Raw genomic sequence first — 20,169 nt, forward strand, 5'->3', positions numbered from 1 at the left:
TCACCTTGTTGTGAGTGAGGGGAGGGCTGGAGTACAGTGTGGGCAGCAAGGGCCGGGGCAGGTGGGACAGATTGTGCAGGGGCAGGTGGCCGTGTATGTGGGGGTAGAGGTGCAGTGCTGGGTGGGCCGCAGTCTTCTCTGTAAAGAACTGGTGAGTCCCTGTGTGCAGGCGGCTGGTGGGAAGTGCAGGTGTACCCAGTCCGCCAGCACTACCATCCCCACTGCCCTGGTTACACACATGACACTCACACGGATGCTGCACCTGCTCTACCTAATAAGACAAAAATAAAATCAGAAAAAAGCGAGATGATTACTCAGCTTTAAAAAAAAGTGTGGCACTATAACTAGTGATGCATCGACACCATTTGTCTCAACAACAGTCTATGTAGCTCAGTGACAGCAAGAATCACATTCAAGGCTAATCCGAGGAGCTCACTTGTGGAGTTTCATTTTTCTTCGAGTCTTTTGTTTGGCTGGTTGAGCTGTAGTTGTGTATTCTCCAAAGCCATGCATACACTGTGCAATTTCAGAAATCTTGGTCTTTGTTGAATCACATTGTACGTTTAAATAGACCGCAGTGCATGGACAAAGCCTACGATTTATACAAAGCCTATGATTTATACTCTCACTGTACAAAAATGCTAGGTCTGCCCCGTGTGAAGCGCAGCTCTACAAACAGCTCTGTCAATGAACAATTTCCATTAAAGCTGTTTCATTCAAAGTAACACACTGTGCACTAAGTATTTGTAGTTCTTAATTATTTTCAGTCAAACAGTAAAGGCACAGATGGTGGCAAAGGTTTTACTTTGTTTCGGTAGCCTGCATGTCTCCACCTGTACTGGGGAAGTGGTTGTAATTGTGTTTGTTTAATATGGGCTCAAACTGCAGTGTATCCATGCATCCCTAACTATAACAGTCGCACAAACTTACTTCAATGTGCCTTCGTTCATAAATGCTTTCATATCATGTGAAAGCCTACACATATCATTTGAGGCTTCAGTATATGTCACTCTAAAATCAGAATAATCAGTCATACAAATCAGAAATCTTCATACAGCAAGTATTAGAGATTGTACATCAGCACCATTTGCTGTACCTGTGTGTGTGGGTATGATGGAGGAGGACTGTCGCTTTTTCCTCGTGAGAGCTCCCCCTGCTGGCCCGATGGCTGACTGTTGCTCTCGCCCTCCACCTCCTCCTCATCACCCTCTGAAGAACTACTGCTGCTCACCCGTGGAGACTGACAGAGAGAGAGGGACCAACAGCCAAGGTTGTTAAAATGCACTGATGCAAGAATCTCAAGGTGACAGCTAAACTGCATTGACTTTGGAATAGGAATGCATGATATGGGAATTCTAGGCGAATGTTGCTATCTGATTTTTTTTTATGTACATATCTGCAGATACCAGTAAATGAATCTTTATAAAATGCAGAAACTGGGTGTGAATCTACCTGGATTAGCATTATGGATAAATATTACATTTATTTGCAGTGTTACAAATGCAGTGCAATGAATAAAATGCAGACATTATAGCAGAGTAGTCTAGCATAGCATTCTGCTCCTACAACAGACAGGTCATCAAATATCAGTTTAAAATATTGCACAAATTTAAATATATATTTAAGTTTGATAGTTTTTAAAAGAAAAAAAAAAATATCTGTCGGTACCAACAACGGTACCAACCACCCGATCAGTGGGGATCCCTGCTTTTAGAATTTTATAACTGATTACGTTATCATTCAATAAAGTATGTCTCATTTACTGTTTGATAAAATAAAATTCTCAGCTATTTTTGACCCATCACCAATCCCTACAGAGAGAAAGCAACTTGCTTTCTCCACATACACAAACAGAGCAAGTTGTGCTCGTAGGAAGACCCACCTCATCCTTGAGAGCCATGTTCTCTCCCCCTCCGTTGAGCTGTGTGTGGATGCCGTTCATACTGGCCACAACTCCAGCATCCTCATACCTGCTCAGGGGGTAGATGGCTGAGAGTGGAGGCACTTCATCATCGTCGTCATCATCACTACCGCTGGAGGAGAAAAGAAAACAGAAAAGTGAATACAAGACAGAGAGGCAAAGAAAACAAAAAAAACAACAAAAAAAAAAAACAATACACACTAAACTAAACAGGGGTATTCCACGACAGGAACTGGACTCATACAAAATCCGAATATACTGGTTTTTGCAATCTCCTGTATATTGCAAAACATACTATATGATGTCTACTGCTTGCATATATGCTACAGTTTATACTTTCTCTAATAAATTTCAACTGAGGCATTCTGTTACTACAACTGTTATTGTATCCTTTCTTACAGCATGTCCAAATCAGATATGCTCAAATCAGCCAAGAGCTGGTTAAGCCTTTAGTAACAACAGCAGAATATACAATGACTGTAACTGTAATGACATTGCCTATTTTTATCTTCCAAGTAAAAAACTGAACAACGCCAAATCCAGCATCTTTCATATGAAAGCAAAACTGAATTTGTTTCACGCTAGCCGGGAACTGAAAAACATTAAGAGCTTAAAAGCTTACTGAACTGATTCTGAAGAAGCGCTTCACAAATTTTCTTAAATCAAACCAATTAAATATTCATAAACGACATGGCTTGCAAGAAAGTGAGATGAAGCAGATGAAGCTCATGGGGAAACCAAATATTTTTTACAACATTCAAGACATATGCATACATGCTGTAGCCGTGCCTAGCACGTGCCATCTATCTCAGATACTGGGTTTTAAAAGGGCCTTTCCTTAACAACAAAACAGCAGTGAGTACAAGGCCAAGCCTGCCTTTGACTAGACGTGACTAAGTCCAAAAGTCTACACAGGTGTGTCTTGAGAGCAGTGCATTCATTATGATTGCATTCAAATACAGCTTGGATGTTTTAGAACTAGCTTTGTGATGCCTCTGTGTGTAGAGCTGGCAAGGGAAGAAAAGTTTTGCTGTCAACTTTAAGTATTTTAACACAATATTAACCATAAAGGAATGACAAATGACACACAAAATATGGTTACATCCAGCAATGGCCCTGACGGGTTCTCGAGCCGTTGAACTCAATGTTTTCCTACACTTGTGATGATTGACTGACTAAACAGAAAACAGATGATGCAAGACATTTGACTGGGCTTTAGCAGCTGACAGTGTTTGCCTGATTAGCTTCATGATTTCTTATCGTTTACAAAAAAGACTTATTATAAAGTTCGCAAAAATTGACAATGTCAACAAAAGATTATGTAATAGTGAGTTTAAACTCAATTCCAAGCCAGGGATCAAACAACTTGAAAGCTAAAACCGACAGCAAAACTCAGTCAACCTAATAAAATAAACACAGGCACATCACAAAAACCCTGTAGTCTCTAGGTCTGATTTGGCTCATTTGAAAATCTGCATTTTATAATTTGGCCACACAGTGCTATCAAACAGTTTTCTACAGCACCCACCAGAAGTTACATATATTGAGCATATGCAGATTTTGGCAAATTGTTGATAGGTTCTTTTACACCATTAAACATGCGCTTGCAACCAAGCAGCAAGGTTTTTGTAAAACCATTCCTCTCAGGGCACAACGGTATGACTCACAACGTGGGGGCTCCATCCTGGGGCAGGAGGAGGCAGGGGTGCTGCTGGATGGTGATCGGGGAGCTGGATGCTGAACCTGACCCAGATCCTGATCCAGATCCACAGCTTCCAGAGGACATGCTGGGAGGATGCACTTCAGCCAGATAATCCCGAGGAGGCTCTGCCTGCAGTGGCAGCTTCAGATGCAGCTCCTCCCCAACAGGGGCATCCATGATGCCACATGTGAGAATGTGTGAGAGGCTGCAGTCGTCACACGTGCATCTGGTGGTGAAAAAAAAAAAAAGGTCAGCTTAGTATACATACCTTTCTATACAAATTGTATGTCTGCACATGTATAAACTGGCCTAAACAGCAGTTTACAGGCTCTGAATACTCATTGGTACTTAAATGCTCGTTCTCAAAATCCCCCATAAATATTAAATATAAATAAAAAATTTATATTTATGTTTCATAATTAACCACAATTTTAAAGTATGTTTGTTACCATAATTCAACATCTATACAGTAACTGGCAACAATGTATAAACCAAGCTGAAGCCCAGCTGCTATGTTGCTATAGAAGCCATGATTGTATCCCTTTTCTCCAAAATGCAGCTTTCACGAGGCATGTAGAGGCACGCACACACACACACGTCAGTGGCTCTAACTCCTCCACGATTGTAGCCTCTTGCACTCATTCATAAAGCTCATCTATCACTGTTGTAATGAAGGCTCTTGAGAGAAACTTTGCTGTTCGTTGATTTATATACAGCTGTCCTGCGAATACTGTCCAGCCTACTGAAGTTGCTTAAGGTGTTGTATTTGAAAAAGAGGGTCACAATCACAGATTATATCATAGCAACATACAACATGTTAAAGTTTAAGCTTCAGCATAAACTATAATGGATAGCTGGATTAAATACACTTTTTTTAAGTTACGTTTTGTTACGTTAATACTGAAACTTATAAAAGCACATAACACAGTCTGAAACGCACCTTCGCCTGTAGTTGCAGTTGGGACAGTCTGGTATGCTAAGCCTGGAGGACAGCATCTGTTTTACAGTGTCTGTGAAGGTGCTGTCCCCTGCCAGAGACTTCTTACTGTTCTGCAGGAACTGTAAAAATAACATTATTTCACATTGGCTCGTTTCATTAAGCATACACACTTAATGAACAAATAATAACATGCTAATAAATGCATTCACAGTTAAAGTGACTTGTGTTGCACTAATGAGTTGGCAAGGTGCTATGAGTTAGCATATTGTAAGCAATACCTGCTCCTCAAAAAATCTTCTCTGTTTGAAGATCTCTCCATCTTCTTTAAGCATGCGCTGCTTGGTTCTTAAAGACATCTAGCACAAGCGAGGGAGAAAATTAATTTGGGTTGACAAATGCTAAGCTTACATTACTTTCATGTAAGTGACTTGCCAAATACTAATGAATGAAAAGAAGGGCAACTTACATTTTTACTTATTAGAGACTTGTGTGGTTCAGTTCGTTGATTTGTGAGGTTTTGCCCTTCCACCTTGAAAAGCAACTGGAACATACAAAGAGAGAGAGAGCTATTGTAAGTCATTAGAAATCTAGTAAAGTGTTTGCCTTGTGGAAGTGAATAAATACTGCACTTTCAGGGATATAATCCATCCAAAAGGTCAAAATTCAACAAGAAAACATGAAAAAAATAGCACACAAACGATTTCAAGTTTTTATCAGATTACAGGAAGGTTTGTGCCACACTGACCTGAAAGTACCTAACCAAGTAAAATGCCAGACTGGCCCAATCAACTTCCCCTGTTCTTAAAAAAAAATCAATGCCCCTGCCATATTCAAAACTAAGGCATCAGGTTAAACTTACATTAAATGGACAAAAAAATTCTGGCAATGCTTTACATAAACTACATATAGATTAAAACACTTGTGAGCATGTTTAATAACAATATTAACATTCCAATACAACTACATAATCATTGTGAAATGTTAATTAAAAACATTCATTAATGAAACAAACATACAATGTAAAGATTTAAAAACATTCAGTGATGCTTAGCGCATGTTTCACATGTTTATGAGTAACTTAAAATCTGTTCAAGGAACACAAGGCCTATGCACATGGTAAGCCTGCTGAAGAGAAATCCAAATTACATTCATTACTGCCCCAAGTGTTTGTCATTTAGCATTTACTTATTTATTTATATGATCTTACGTTTGGTAGTTCATATCATAGTGCTTACTTGTACATGAAGTATTCCTGCAGCGTTCGTCAACTTACTGTACAGTAACATTACTGTAATAGGACATTACTGCTCTGGTTGTGTGGCACTAGGAGAAGCTCTTTTGTTATTCCTTGTTCTGCAGTAACAGTGCATGGGGCTAAGAGTGTTTTAGTGAAGTCTTAGCCTAGAGAAAGTAGAAGGCTAATGGCTCTGTCTCCAGCTGGAAATTTTACCTTATTGAACTCACAGTGTGAGCTCAATTGAGAAATAAGCTACAAGTCACTGAGCTGCAAATGTTTCATGCATCAATCATGAACGTTTTTTGAAAAATTATTAAGGGATCAATAATGAATGTAATATGAATGTCTTTTGAATACCATGTGCTGATAATTGTATTTGCTCCCTAAAAAGGTAGACTGTGTATTTTAATATATACACATGATCATATCTGTGTATCATGTATATACTAAACATTCTTGGGTGTGGTTTCAATTCAACACATTATACACTCCTTACTCATTAACGAACGTATTTCAAGAATGTTTCAACATGATTATGTAGCTGTAATGAAGAGCTACTGTACAGTTAATAAATACGGCATGAATGCTTCCTGTACATGCAGTTTGTGTAAAGCATTACCAGAAGTCTTATAACCTCTGACTGAGCTAAGAAGTGGGCACTGAGTGTGTTGATGTGATGAGCAGCTGCAGTGGTGTTCAGTGAAAATAACCTGCTCATCTACGTAATCGTCTATCCTCTTCTCACACTCCATCCATTCCACTGCCACGGCCTTCATTTCTTGCTCCAGCCCGTGCAAACTGTCCAGCAATGCTCTGTACATGTCCTCACTGTACGAGTCATGAGATGCTGTGCCCTGCCTGAATTACACAGATACACACACACAAACACACACACGCTGAGTAAACATTTACCACTAAGGATGTATCTATCAACATGGAAACATGATCAAAGGCTTAAAATGAAACCTTGCACAATAAATAAGTAAATAAATATTGATGCAGCAGTTTCACACAAACTTCCTAATCTTGACTACAGAGGCTACACATCATCATATAGGCTTTGAGGACCATACTTGAGCTGGGCGACGAGAGTGGGCAGGCTGCTGTGCAGGATGGGCTCAGAAAACACCAGGCTTTCAAACAGATGCTTATTGTGAAGCTCCCATGTTACTTGGAACTTCTTCAGATGCTCGTTCTCCTGCAGAACAACAGCAAAAAGCTCAGACATGCTTACACCTAAAATATACAGAAGGGTTAACATTTTTTTAAAGGGTTTGACCAGCAAATTCATACAGAATATAGTACCTGTGTTATTTCCACAGTTATTCAGTATGAATCTGCAGCATGTGTAGTTTTTATAGTCTATAAATAATAACTGTGGGGAGATTTTAATCTGGTATGAATCTTCCTTCAGTAATAATGATTATTATAAGTAGTCTGTGACAGCTAACATGAATCCAGGTTATGAACAACGCAGAAAGGATAAAGCATCTGTATAATTTCCACAGTTCCACATGCTCCAGACTAGCTGTCGAAATTACCTGAATCAGTTGGTCATAACCCTGATGTCCATGTCGTATGACATCACATTTTACATTCAATAACACTATTACTGAGAGAAGATTCATACTGGATAAAAATGACTCCACAATTATTAATGTCAGATTGTAAAAACTAGACATACTGCAGATTCACAATGGTTTTACGTCACTGCACAATTATTACTGTCAGACTACAAAAAATAACACACACTGCAGATTCATACTGGATTAGAACCACTCCACAGTTCTTACTGTTAGACTTTTAAAACTACACACCCTGAAAGATCCATGCTAGTTAAAAGTGACTGCACAATTATTACTATTAGACTGTAAAACTACACACACTGCAGATCCAACTAAAATCATTCCACAATTATTACTGTCAGACTGTAAAAACTACACAAGGTTCAGATTCATAATGGAAGAAAACTCATTCCACAGTTATTACTGTCAGAGTGTGAAGACTATGCTTACAGCTGATTCATACTGGCTTAAAGTCACCTCCACAGTTATTACTGTCTGACTGTAAAAATTACGCACCTAAATCCAGCTTGAACTGGACTCTAAACTCAGAATTCCACAATCTCATAAGATTTATGTCATTTGACTGAGCTTCTGGAAGCAGGGTCCTTCTACCGTGGGCCAAACTGAGCAAGCACCTTGCTGTCGACAGTGTTTCACTGAATGTATTCCCACAATACTCTAGTAAGAGTAAAAATTTCCAGGAAGTGTAGCTGCAGCATCCAGCTATGGCAGTGATTTTGTTTTAGAGCTGTGAAACTCAACTTCAGCAATGAAATTCAATTAATCAAACTTTGTCCAGTCAGAAAAGGAAGAAACACTGTGGTGATGTCACTATTGTGAATGTATGACAGGGAACAACCTATATGTACATGAAAGCAACGAGATTTGCCAAAACAGAACTGGGGCTTTAGAAGAGCGATTCTGGAATAAAACCAATGTGGCACAGGCAATATTTTCATTATGTCATCAAACATACAATTAAATACTTCTAGCTCATTCTGAAGTTGTGCAAATTCACAAAAGAAGTTGCTTTTAATTTTCTAAATCCATTTGCACATCAATTACTGCATGTAAAAAAAAAAACGCTTAACTCAATAATAACCATAACTCAATATGGTTAGGTTTAATCTGCTAAAACTAACTCACCAGGATGATGCTAACTAATACTTAGAGAAACTTAACACATTTAGATACAAGCCACTTAGCATGCTAAAGTCAACAGTAACTCAATAAGAGGGAAATGGAGCCAGTTAAGAATGCTAATGCAAACTCACCAGAGTGAGCAGGAAGCTGCTGATGGTTCTTGCTGCTTGGCAGAGGGCACTGTACTCCTCCAGAAGAAGCGAGATGAACTGGTGGGCCTGCGGTGGGCCCTGAGTGGCCCCCGCAGCCTCGGAGCCAGCCGACAGGTGCTTGAGCAGCCGGACCTTTGTTTCTAGAACGTATTCTCGCGCCTGCTGCTCTAGCCGCTGGTAGAGCTGGTATGGATCCTTCTCACAGAGTCTGTGTTTAATACAGAAAAAAAAAAACATAAATGTTTTAATTAATGATTTAACTACTGCAATAATTTGTTGAACAAAAAACTGCAGAACAAGAATCCAACTCCAACTTTGTCAATGACTCAACATTTAGCACCCTTTTTCCCTGAAAGCAATATTGACATAGGTTTATCTATATACTATTCAGTTCTTTTTTTACTATTTTGCACAACAAAAATTTGTTTGTTAAAAATGTGTCTTATTAAAAAGTGAAGGAACACCTTGTGATACATATACCAGAATTGTCAGAAATCCTACATACACTGTGATACAAATTGTTGACCATAACGCCCACTACGAACATAATCTATTGTTTCACTGCACCACAAAACAAGTAATCATTTTCTCTAAAAGAAGAAATCTGTGAGAGGGCAAAGTGAGAGGAAACCTTACGAGGCGTAGTGGTTCAATGAAACAGCCAATGGAATAACCCAGTGGTTCCCAATCCTGGTCCTAGAGCGGCCCCTGCCCTGCACATTTTAGTGTTTTCCCCGCTCCCAACACACCTGATCCAACTAAGCAGTTAATAAGCAAGCCCCTCATGAGTTAAATTGTGTGGTTCAGAGAAGGAAAACACAAAAATGCACAGGGTGGGGTTTACACCATGACAAAAGGTTGGGAAGCCAAGAATTAATCAATTAAAGGAATAACTGTAGTTCCAGCCCTGTTGTGTTGTACACTAAATTTCAATGGACCATCTTATTTAAATCCAAGCAAAAAAGATGAAAAGCTCCAAACACAGACCAGTAAAGCAATGTATTTTTGTTTAATTCTCAAAAAAAATGCAGAACACACACAAAAAAAATCTGTTGAATAGAGATGAACTGACCTGTCCACCAGCTCCTTCATGCTCTCCTTGTCTCTGTCCAGCGGCTGATCCTGGTCGTCAGCCAGCGGCGTGCCTGTCTGACGGTAGATGCAGCGGACGAGGTACCGCACCTCTGACCAGTGATTCTGCAGCTGTTGGGACTCACGCTCTGATTCTGCTGTGATCTCCCTGAGCACATACATATATACGTATATATGTAAAAAAAAAACAAAAAAACTTCAGATTAGGGCTGCACAATATGGACAAAAAAATAGTACTGCATAAATACTGTAATTGCAACTGCAATAATTTAAGAAGAGACTGCTAAATGAACTGTGTGACATGGATAAAGAACAGCCTGCGTTGTTTTGACGAAAATAATTTGCTTTTGTTGGACCTTGATTCTTCTCCACAGGGTGGTAGGGTCAAAAATAAATAAATAAATAAATAAATAAATAAATAAATAAATAAGTATTTAATTTACGCAAAGGGCAGAACCTGGAAAAGGGTAAGTGCAGCGCCCGGACAGTCTGTGGCGGCACATAACAAAAACACAACTGGATGAGCGAGAAATCCGACCTACAGCCTCTGCATTAAAAGATAGGTTAGGTCAGGAGTCACAACCCAAATGTTAAGAAGAGTCATTTTGTCCTTTCAACAAAAGTTAAACCACCTTGGGAGCCACAACATTTATGTCCAGTATGTCTCAGTATGTGTTAATGTCCTAGTTTAGGCTAAACAATATAAACGAAAACACAGACTTACTCTGCTCTGCTTTAAGCTTTAGCTCAGCTACAGCTGCTTTTCTTCCATCTCCGCCAGAAAACTTTTCCTCAAAAGTTGAATAGTTTCTTCTAAAATGTCTCTCAGCTTTCGGCTGTTTTACGAGGCTGAAGTCGCTTCTCACGCGCCAGCTTCTTGCTGAACTTTCCGGTTCCACCTTAAATTCTGACTGAGATGCAGAATGTAGTTGCGGCACCATTTAAGGTGGAACGGGAAAATTAGAAAGAGAAGCGACTTCATCTTCGCAACTTTTTAGTTAGTATTTGACAGTCTCTCGTTGCATATTTAACATACCAGGAAACCAACTGCGCTGCTTATAAATGCGAATAAGTCCATTCATCTCCAAATGTTCGTCTGTCTTTCTCTTTTCCTTTTTCGTTCGCTATTAGCTTGGCGAAACCTCGTTGCTACGTGACCTGCAGTCTTTCGCGCTATATATGTATATATATATATACACACACACACACACACACACACTCAGAGCGTGAGTATATATATATTTCTTTTTTTTTTTTCCCCCTTTGTTGACCCTACCACATATACATATATATATATATGGAGACTGGCTTGAGGCTCCTCTGCACACTGCAGCCTTCAGAAATATTGCAATAACAAATGATAGAAACAGCATATTGTCTTGTCCTGTTTCAGCTAAATGCACAGTAATTAGTCCTAAATCCTGCAGGCAGGCATGGTGGTTCATAATTGGAGATTTCAAAGTTATACAACCTAAGCTAAAACCAAGTTAGTCCAATTGGAGAACAGGTGAGGGACACGAAGCATTGGTTTAAACTGCTTTGGTTTAAATTTTCCATGTAAGGGGCAAATCCTGTTTTGTGACACAGACTCCAGGTCGGTCCTAGTGAATTATTTTTAGTTCCTTCACCTCCTCTCATTGCAGGCCTCGCAGCTGCACACTGTGTCCGTGGAGACTGGTGTACCAAGCCTCCCGCTCGCTGCCGCTGCCTCCTGGGTTAAACCGCCATTACCCACCGGCATGTGCAACAAAAAGTCCTGATTCTGCATAAAAAGAGAATAGGAGATTTAAGAATGATGAGTAACTTTAATTCACTTACAACATCATAAATATATTCTTGGGCAGTCTTTAGACATTACTAAAAATGCGCACGTAAGTCAAAATTCAACAATTCAGTTTATTAACTAGTATTTACATCCAATATTCATCAGTGCTGAAAAAAGTGGTATTTGTCAGCATATTTACAAAACTTACAAAGCATAATAGACACTACAGAGAAATGAATTCTTATCAAAACTGGTATTATAGAGCTCACCAACTTTTAAAAAAGGGTATGGAGAATTAAGGATTACTATAAAGAAAATGATACCCAGATACCCAACAAACAGTGCATATGCAATTAAATGAGAGATCAAGTATCTTTACTAAAGATGTCACAGAGGTGAGCAAAACTGGAAACTATGCAAGGTACCTTGCATGGAGCAGATATTAAGAAAATAACTGTTTTCAGAAACATTTACAAAAAAATACTTACTGTAAACCTACCCACCCTAAATCTGAAACCATCAGTTCTAAAAGAAATATGAGGGTACAGTTTTCCTAATAATACCAACAGCTAAAGACATACACAACCCTAGTGTCACCTTTTCTTTCTAGGACTTTAAGCCATAATCTTGGATTAAAAATGATTATTTTGGGATGTTCAACTTGCTTCTCCTTTTTCCTATTTCACAGTGATGCTCACACACACAAGCACAGCAGCAATTTCTCCAGAGCTTTCATGGTAGGCCTATATCAGGGTTTTCAAAGCAGTGCTGTTGAAAATATTGCTTTTTCAACACATACTGACTCTAAAATTTTGAAACAATACGCATTTTCTACAGTATCAGTTCTACTCATATTTGAGTTTTTACTAGGCCTGAAATTCTGGTCTGAACCATAAAACAGCTCAAGAATTTTCTGTCCAAGCTTGATCCAAACCAACACACAGCATCAAGTTTTGTATCCAAAATTGACCTGTGTAAAACAAAATCCTGTCCAAAACTGACCTGCACTGGCCCTTCATCACCCAAAGTGTCGAATGAAATCTGACAGGACAGCACCACTTGCAAGTAGTGACAATAATAGCTGTCATCAGAGCATAAACCAAAAAAAACATACAACACACTTCAATAAAAGGAGAAACACTGAAGCGTGGGAAATGCAGGCAAAATCTGTTAAAAGTGGGAGGTAAGAACTCAACTATGAAATCTGAACCCGATCTGAGCCCGACACATATCTGAGAAATGACATCTGAAACCGACATGAGGGTCCCATCAGATTTGGACAGATATTACAATCTCTACTTCATATTACATACACTTCTCTACTCGCACTTTCATTTCAAAACGAACTGACCGTACACAGCACTGTATTTGGCAGCCTTGACCCGCTCACTCCACAGTTAAAAAAATGAAATCCTGCATTCATAGAAAAACATTAAACTCAAATCTCTACTGAAGCAATTTATTAAAACATAAAGAATAATATAAAGTAAAATATATTACTGAAATATCTGTTACAAGGTTCAAATGTCCAAGTTTATGTGAGACTGTTTTATTTCAGTTCAAGTGCCGCTATCTTGGTGCTAACATAACACTGGAAATCTGATAGAGGATCTCGAGTACCCACATGCACATCCCAAATAATGACATGGAAGGTGTGCGGGCAAAAATCAAATCTAATGCCACCTAACGCAACTGAGCTATTGAACAACAGTTCACAGTCCACAAACAACCAATCAATAACTCACTCTATCATGTCTGTGTGCTACGCTACACTCCCACCACTAATCGCAGGTAATTTGCACAACAACATGGATAGGGTCATCAATTTTCTTCACTCAAATTCTATTCAAAATATCACGACAAAATACTGAATTGTGAATCCAGCATTGGAAATCGAGCCGAGTGTATCATCACATCCCTGGAGCTAACTGAAACAAGAAGGAGCGCAAAGGAACAGACAGGGCACTTGGACATACCAACGAGGACTGGTCCGAGGGGGGTTGGCGGTTGTCCTTCTCTACGGTGCGTTTGCAGTCGGGGCAGACGTAGAGGGGTAATTGTAGGGTGCTGGAGGCTTTGGGGGACTGGCCTAAGCCATTCTGGCTGGATTCCTGCAAAGCACTGTCCTTGCGCTCACTGCGACACAGCAGACAGCGATCGCCCGCGGTGTAGGGGGCCTTCTGGTTCAGGCCGAAGGTAAATGGGGTCTGACGGAGAGAGGGCGAGTGAGAAAGAGAGACAGAGAGACAAGAGAGAGAGACAAGAGAAGCTCTTTGCTCTGTTGCACATCTGTAATGCCCCTATGAGGAAATGCTCAATATGCACGAATGGCAATGCACCAAAAGAGGTCATTTAGAGGATAGTGAGATGATCGCAGCAGTGTCAGGCTTAAAAACTGCAAAACACAAGAGCACACCCCTTAAACAGAGAAATGAAATGATGCTAGAATGACCAACTCCAACTGTAGAGATGCAAACTATCTCAAGCGTCAGTAAACTCAATGCAAAGAGAGAGATTTGCTTATTACCTGAAGGACTCCGGAAAAGTCAGAGTTCACTGGCCCTTCGGAAAATTGTGGCGTACCATTCATCGGAACCTGGAAAGAACAACGCCCACCAGTAATTACACAATGCACGCCATCCAATTTGATTCACTGTATAACCTCGATTGAGAGACACAAGGGCCTATATACGACACTGTTGAATATATTGCTGAGGAAATCTAAGACTAGCATAGGATCCACTTATGTTGCTATAGCAACAAGCAATAATGTAAAGCCTGCGTGGTTAAAGAAATAACTATGTTTGAAGAAGCACTTGAGACATCTAGCACACATCAGGCTTTAATGCGTTTTTCTACAGGTTTTCAAATTAAATGCTCCTCTGTCTCTATCATGACCATCTTTCAAAAAGAGCCTGTATTCACAAAGACTTTTCTGATTAGGACCTAGGCCTAGGATGACCTAGGATCTGTTTCTGTCAGTAGGTTCATCTTAAAAAAGACATAAATCAGATTCTAAATTAGCACTTACACTCTCAGAAACTTTGTGAGTATAAGCCCAGATGTTATCATTTTTTGCTGTCAAACCAAAACTCTTGTAATTCTATATTTAATTTTTTACACCACTAAAAATGCCAGCTGCCCTTTACTTTGCCAGCTTACCTTTACATTAAAGGTAATTTTGGAGATTCAAAATTTTGGAGATCAAAAGATTTCAGATACTATAATAATGAAATCTGAAAGAACTGCTTTTGTTTTTAACAGGCTTGTTATAATTTCTACTATGACCAATGCATTACCTTCTCTTTATGAGTTAATCTATTGCCACTGGCAGTGAACACAGATCGTGGGCACAGCTGCGTAACGAGTATGACCTACACACTTTTTCTTTGCTTTTGAAATGATCTCAGAATAATAAAAGCAGCGTCCATCTCTGCAGTCTGTCCTAATTGATGGTCACCACATATTCCAGAAAGCCAGGCCTTCAGCCTCGCCTGGTTCTCCAGTCGAATCACGTCATGTTTATCTCCGATAATTGAAGTCCCTGAAGACAAACCAGCATCATTGCCAACACAGCCAACCAACTCTTGGCAGCAGCTCTGTAGATTTTACGTAGCTTGACCTGAGTCAATTCGATTTGTCTCATTAGCTTCTTCACAGGCACCAGTGACAGTCATTCTAGATGGATTTGGGAGGTAAACAACACATACAATGCCAAATACATTGAGACAATTACTGTTTATTCTAATTGTTACACTATTATTATTGTCTTTGCATTGCGTTGAAAGATCTTGTCATTGTTACAATCAGTTATATGGCTGTGCCTTGGAAAAGTATTGCTGTTTGATTAAATTTGTGTACAGTCACTGTCAGGACCAAAGCTTGTATCTCCAAAATGGAAAGGGAGATACAGGAGAAGGGAAAATGTTCTTAATAGAAATAATGGAAAAAGACTTCAGATCATTTCTGTTGGTCCTTATTTTATCACCTTTTAAAGTGCAATTGGCATTTTCAATTTCTGTAAAAAAAAAATAATAATAATAAATAAATAAATAAATAAAAACAAAAATAAAAAGATACACAAGGTTTAGTGACAATATGCTATGTATAGAGCACTTGAACCTGGACTGTGGAAAAAAAAAAAATAATAATAACTCAGAAGCCTCTCCTGCCACCACACCTCAGACGAAAAACCATGCAGGTCAAACTGGGAGAATATATTCTGAAACTGTCACTGGACCTGGATTCAATTAGACAATATGCCTTTCATTCAAGCTGCGTTATTTAGTCCTTGTGACAAATACATATGCAAATAAAAAGGGCCATAGTTCACCGGTTAACATCAGGCCAAGGTATCAGCGCTCATCCTTTTCTTAAGTCAACATAATAGTCCTCTTCAGCTACAGATGTTGTTTCCTTGGCAACACTTCCAGATAGAATGCAAGACACATCCTTACCGGCAGCTGGACATCTAAAGTGTCGCATTACTGTATCATAACATGCACATATGCATGTAAACATCTCTATAACATGCACCTGGGAGGTGTTTCACAAAGCAGGATTTCTCAGTTAGCCAGATAATTTGAGTCTAAAGTCAAGCCAATAGGAGAAAGGTGTCCCCCTGGACAGTCAGTACTCGTGTCTCAAGCTAACCAGCTTTACTGAGAAATCCTGCTTTATGAAAGAGCCCATATGACAAACACATGGTGCAAGCTAGTAGGAGAGATTAAATCAAGTAACACTCAAATGTGCACCACAAGGCCAAGCCACTGACCTGCCTAGTAAATAATGTCACCCAAAAACTAAACTTGGCCATCTAATCTGATTCACACTAAAGACCTCTTGTTTGCCCACTACACAGACAAACTAGTCAGGCCACTGAGCTCTGTCATTTAAGAGAGAATATGAAACATCTCTGAACTATCAAATAGCTAACCCAGATGTGTCTGAAGAATCTAAGACAAAGACAAGAAGAGAGGAGAAGGAGGAGGAGGAGGCCTTCATCTGCCGTCCGCAGATCTATCTGCAGTGCATCTTTCTGCCTCCTGTTGAGACTTAGCTAACTCCCTAGCATTCAAACACCTTGTGTGTGACATGCCTAGAGTGAAAAACATTGAACTGGTTAGGGTGCACACACCTGTAAACATTACCCTCATGATGACTGTGAGCTTGCTGGCCACCTACGTTAATACACTAAGCTAAATTAAACAGGTTAGCAGGAGTGTCAACAGCTACTGGCAGCCGGTTATTCTATCAGTAGTATACAAACACTGAAGACTACTATCACCTCTATGCTCTCGTTACATTTGCTACCCGCTTTTTTAGTCAAAAGAGACAAAAACTAGTTGGTTATTTTGTGAAGAGAGAGATTAAGTGCGCTTAACTGAAGCTAACAGGCTCAGGCCAGCCTGCCATTTCGCTAAAAGCTAACTAAGCTAGCTCAGCCTTTAAAGCTCAGACCAGCCGGCTGACTACAAATATCATGATCTCTGTCGATGACCACACAACACTGACCTCTCCGTTCATGCTGGAGTCTACGTTCCCAGTGGTGAGAAAGCCCGTGCTGGAGGAGGGAGTCGCCGCGGCTGCAGTGGCCCGGGCCGCACTCTGAGCCCCGGCCTTTCCTGTGGTACTGCTAGCGCCGCTGCTGCTGCCTCCGCCGGCGCCCCGCTTATTCTTCCTCCGCTTGGCTCCCCGCTTCGCATCGGTAGGGCTCATGTTTATGTTTTTTTCCGCACAAATGACACAGACAGCTGTCCTTCCACAAAAGGCGTGGTGTCAGCTGGGATGTCAGGGTTTTACTCGTTTTGTACGGTCGAGATTGAAGTGTATTTTTCTGCTTTTTCCAGATAAAATCCGAGCGCTGCCGGAGCTTCACATTCCAATATGGCCAACTCAACAAGAGTTTACGCCCTTACGCACTGGCGTCAGCATGGCCGAGGAATCATGGGAAATGTATTTTTCGTCTGCGTCGAAATTGTAGTTAAAGATGAGTTTCGATTTTATATTTTATACTACGCAAACATGAATGCCTGTATATGTTCAATATAGCATACAGCACTCCAGTCATTGTGTATGTATTATTTTTTCCAATCATTGCTCTTTTATGATTATGATATTGTTTATTTACAAAACATCTAGGAGCCATAGAATTGCATAACCTTTGGGATTGGGCAGTGCCTCCACCTACATACACATCACCAAACATGCTGAAAAGTATAAAGTATTAAAGCCTTCTTTCACTGTATTTTCATTATTTTTAATTGATTACTAAAGGTAAGAAGAAAAAACTGCAACAACCCTACTTTAGATTCTTCTTTGTTACTGTAAAACAAAGTCTCCTTTTAGTATACTTCCAGTCAATGCTAACGGTAAGAAAGGGCAATGTAATGTCACCTTTAAGTCTATTTTACTGGTCAGAAACCTCAGTGGAGAGCTATCAGCGAGTAAATGGTGAGTTCTGTGTTATCCAACCAGAGAAAGAACACTGTAGATGCTTTTGATGAAAGTTTCATTATGAGGCTTCCTCACTTGAGAAAAACACGGTTTCTGAAAATTTGAATTTGTTTTCAGAGACGATGATGTTCGAGGAGTGGCATCTGAACATTACATTAATTCTGTAAACCAGCTTCCCTTGTCTCTAAAGTTTTTAGAAGGCAGTTATCACGCTGAAGGGTAGAGTCTGTTTTTCACAGCACCAGGCCTGTAGTCCACCTGCATTGCACATGTTCATGTTTTCCTGCACCTGAGCCACATCATTAGCTAATGATTAAGTCAGTTTGGTGCTACATTAGGTGTGTTAAAGCTGGAGAACATGAATCTGTGCAGACCAGATGGACTACATGACTGTAGGGCAGATACACTTAAATATTATATGATATATTAAATCTTTTGATGACTGATTAATAAAGTCTTTAAAATGAAATTCTGATTCTGGCAAATATAGATGCCCCTCTGAACCTAGTATATTTCTCTTTTTACTGCATGGGTTATGTAACTCACATGGAAAATATTTTTTGTGATTTTTCTTGTTGAAAATGACAAAATCAGTATATATTTTAAAATTGTTGCTATGTGACATCATTTGACAATGGAACTGCAATCTGCAATGCACACAGGCCCTTATTCATCAAAGTTGCGTACAGTCATATTTGATTGTAAAATTAGCACAAGCTTTTACCAACACAAGACTCACTTCTGGTTTACCTATAGGACTGTTAATTTAACCATAATAGTTTAACACTCTGGAAAAATGCTTGATTTGCGGTTCACAAACCAAAACTGTAATCAGTGTCATCTATAATACCAAGAAATGAACAATAATACTAAGAATTTTCACAGCTGTGAAAACTAAACTGTGTTTAAATATGACATTTTAGAAAACAATCTACATAATTATATCATTTAAAAAAGATACAATGTTTTGTTTATTTCACATTTATCCTTTCCAGTCATTGTAATTTTAACACTTAAATTTTGGTCAGTAGGGGGAGTGGTGCACTTACTGCTTACCCTCAAACTCCGACTACGAGCACAGCCATGGGTTCCCTACTGAAACATCTGCATGAATTAGATCACGGGGTAAAAAAAATGAGTCATTGGTAGGCTGGCGCTTGATTTTATGCACTGGAGCAGATTCATCATTTGAGCTCAAATCTCCACTTGTTTCTGCAAATGTTTCATTGCTTTTTTATGCAACTTTAATGAATAAGGGCCATTGGGATTAAACCAATACACTGCTAGAGGACATGGCTGTAGTTATGATCCAGGCATGAAAACGACCAACAGCATAACATCTATCTATCTATACATAAATGTTTTAAGGTTACAGAAAGGTGTTTGAATAATACTTTTAATAAAGTAATAAAAGTAATAAAGTTCTGCTCACATGAAACATCAAAGCTATTTGTCAGCTAATCACACCACTGCAACCCTGTGTTGAGAATTTTTGTCTGCTAAACATGATTGAGTGAGAGAGAGAGTTATAAATCAGTTCCATGAAGTGCTTCTTGAAATATGAAAGAAAACATAAAATAGCTTAGAATTTCAAAAACAGTATGAAAATAGTCATGTCCAATGTGTCATATGGCACTATATTCATTAATCCCCATAGTATACATTGCAGATTGAAGTTCCATTGTTGTTGCCATATGACAACATTTAGATTTCATTGTTATATGTAACAATATATAGCATCTAAACAGCTTTTATGAAAACAATGTTGTAAACTCCCACCAGTTGTGTTTAATTTTAAAAGTTGCTGTGTATAAATATTGAATCATATACACACTTTTAGAGGGTAACAGAAGCCAGGCCACACCATGTGATGCGTACACATGTGAAAAAAAGAAGTACAGACTGCAACAGGAAGGCATGTGATCAGAAAAAAAAGTGGGCCAATATCATTTCACACAAGGCCTTCGGTCTCCTAAAAGCAAATAAAAAACTTTTATATTGTAGTCAGGCCAAAAAGAAATAAATAAATAAATACTGTTGCCATATGGCAACAGAATTTAGTAAAAGGTTACTTAAATTATTCCTACTTAGTGGTGGAAAGTAGTCAGTCTGTTTTGCCCATAATCAGTACTTCTTTTAGTATAATTAAATCTTGATCACTTTCATTTTTCTTCAGTTTGTTTCTAATAAAGCATT

The 20,169-nt window shown here is 39.2% G+C and overlaps 1 protein-coding gene across 2 annotated transcripts in view; it reads right to left on the reverse strand.

The window, feature by feature from the left end:
* fam193a (family with sequence similarity 193 member A) overlaps positions 1–17,416 on the reverse strand; it is a 28,313-nt gene extending 10,897 nt beyond the window's left edge. For both annotated transcript variants that reach the window (XM_036574909.1, XM_036574908.1), the window contains exons 1-15: positions 17,032–17,416; positions 14,045–14,113; positions 13,494–13,724; positions 11,381–11,514; positions 9,733–9,900; positions 8,640–8,868; positions 6,874–6,998; positions 6,511–6,658; positions 5,030–5,104; positions 4,842–4,919; positions 4,564–4,682; positions 3,589–3,849; positions 1,883–2,033; positions 1,097–1,240; positions 5–271 (exon numbers count right to left, since the gene is read on the reverse strand). In XM_036574909.1, coding sequence (XP_036430802.1) covers positions 5–271; positions 1,097–1,240; positions 1,883–2,033; positions 3,589–3,849; positions 4,564–4,682; positions 4,842–4,919; positions 5,030–5,104; positions 6,511–6,658; positions 6,874–6,998; positions 8,640–8,868; positions 9,733–9,900; positions 11,381–11,514; positions 13,494–13,724; positions 14,045–14,113; positions 17,032–17,235 — 2,403 coding nt within the window. In that variant the 5' untranslated portion in view covers positions 17,236–17,416. The remainder of the gene's footprint in view (positions 1–4; positions 272–1,096; positions 1,241–1,882; positions 2,034–3,588; positions 3,850–4,563; positions 4,683–4,841; positions 4,920–5,029; positions 5,105–6,510; positions 6,659–6,873; positions 6,999–8,639; positions 8,869–9,732; positions 9,901–11,380; positions 11,515–13,493; positions 13,725–14,044; positions 14,114–17,031) is intronic.
* Between the last annotated feature and the right edge of the window lie 2,753 nt (positions 17,417–20,169).

Source organism: Colossoma macropomum, unplaced genomic scaffold (genome assembly GCF_904425465.1).
Source record: "Colossoma macropomum unplaced genomic scaffold, Colossoma_macropomum, whole genome shotgun sequence".
Lineage (NCBI taxonomy): Eukaryota > Metazoa > Chordata > Actinopteri > Characiformes > Serrasalmidae > Colossoma > Colossoma macropomum.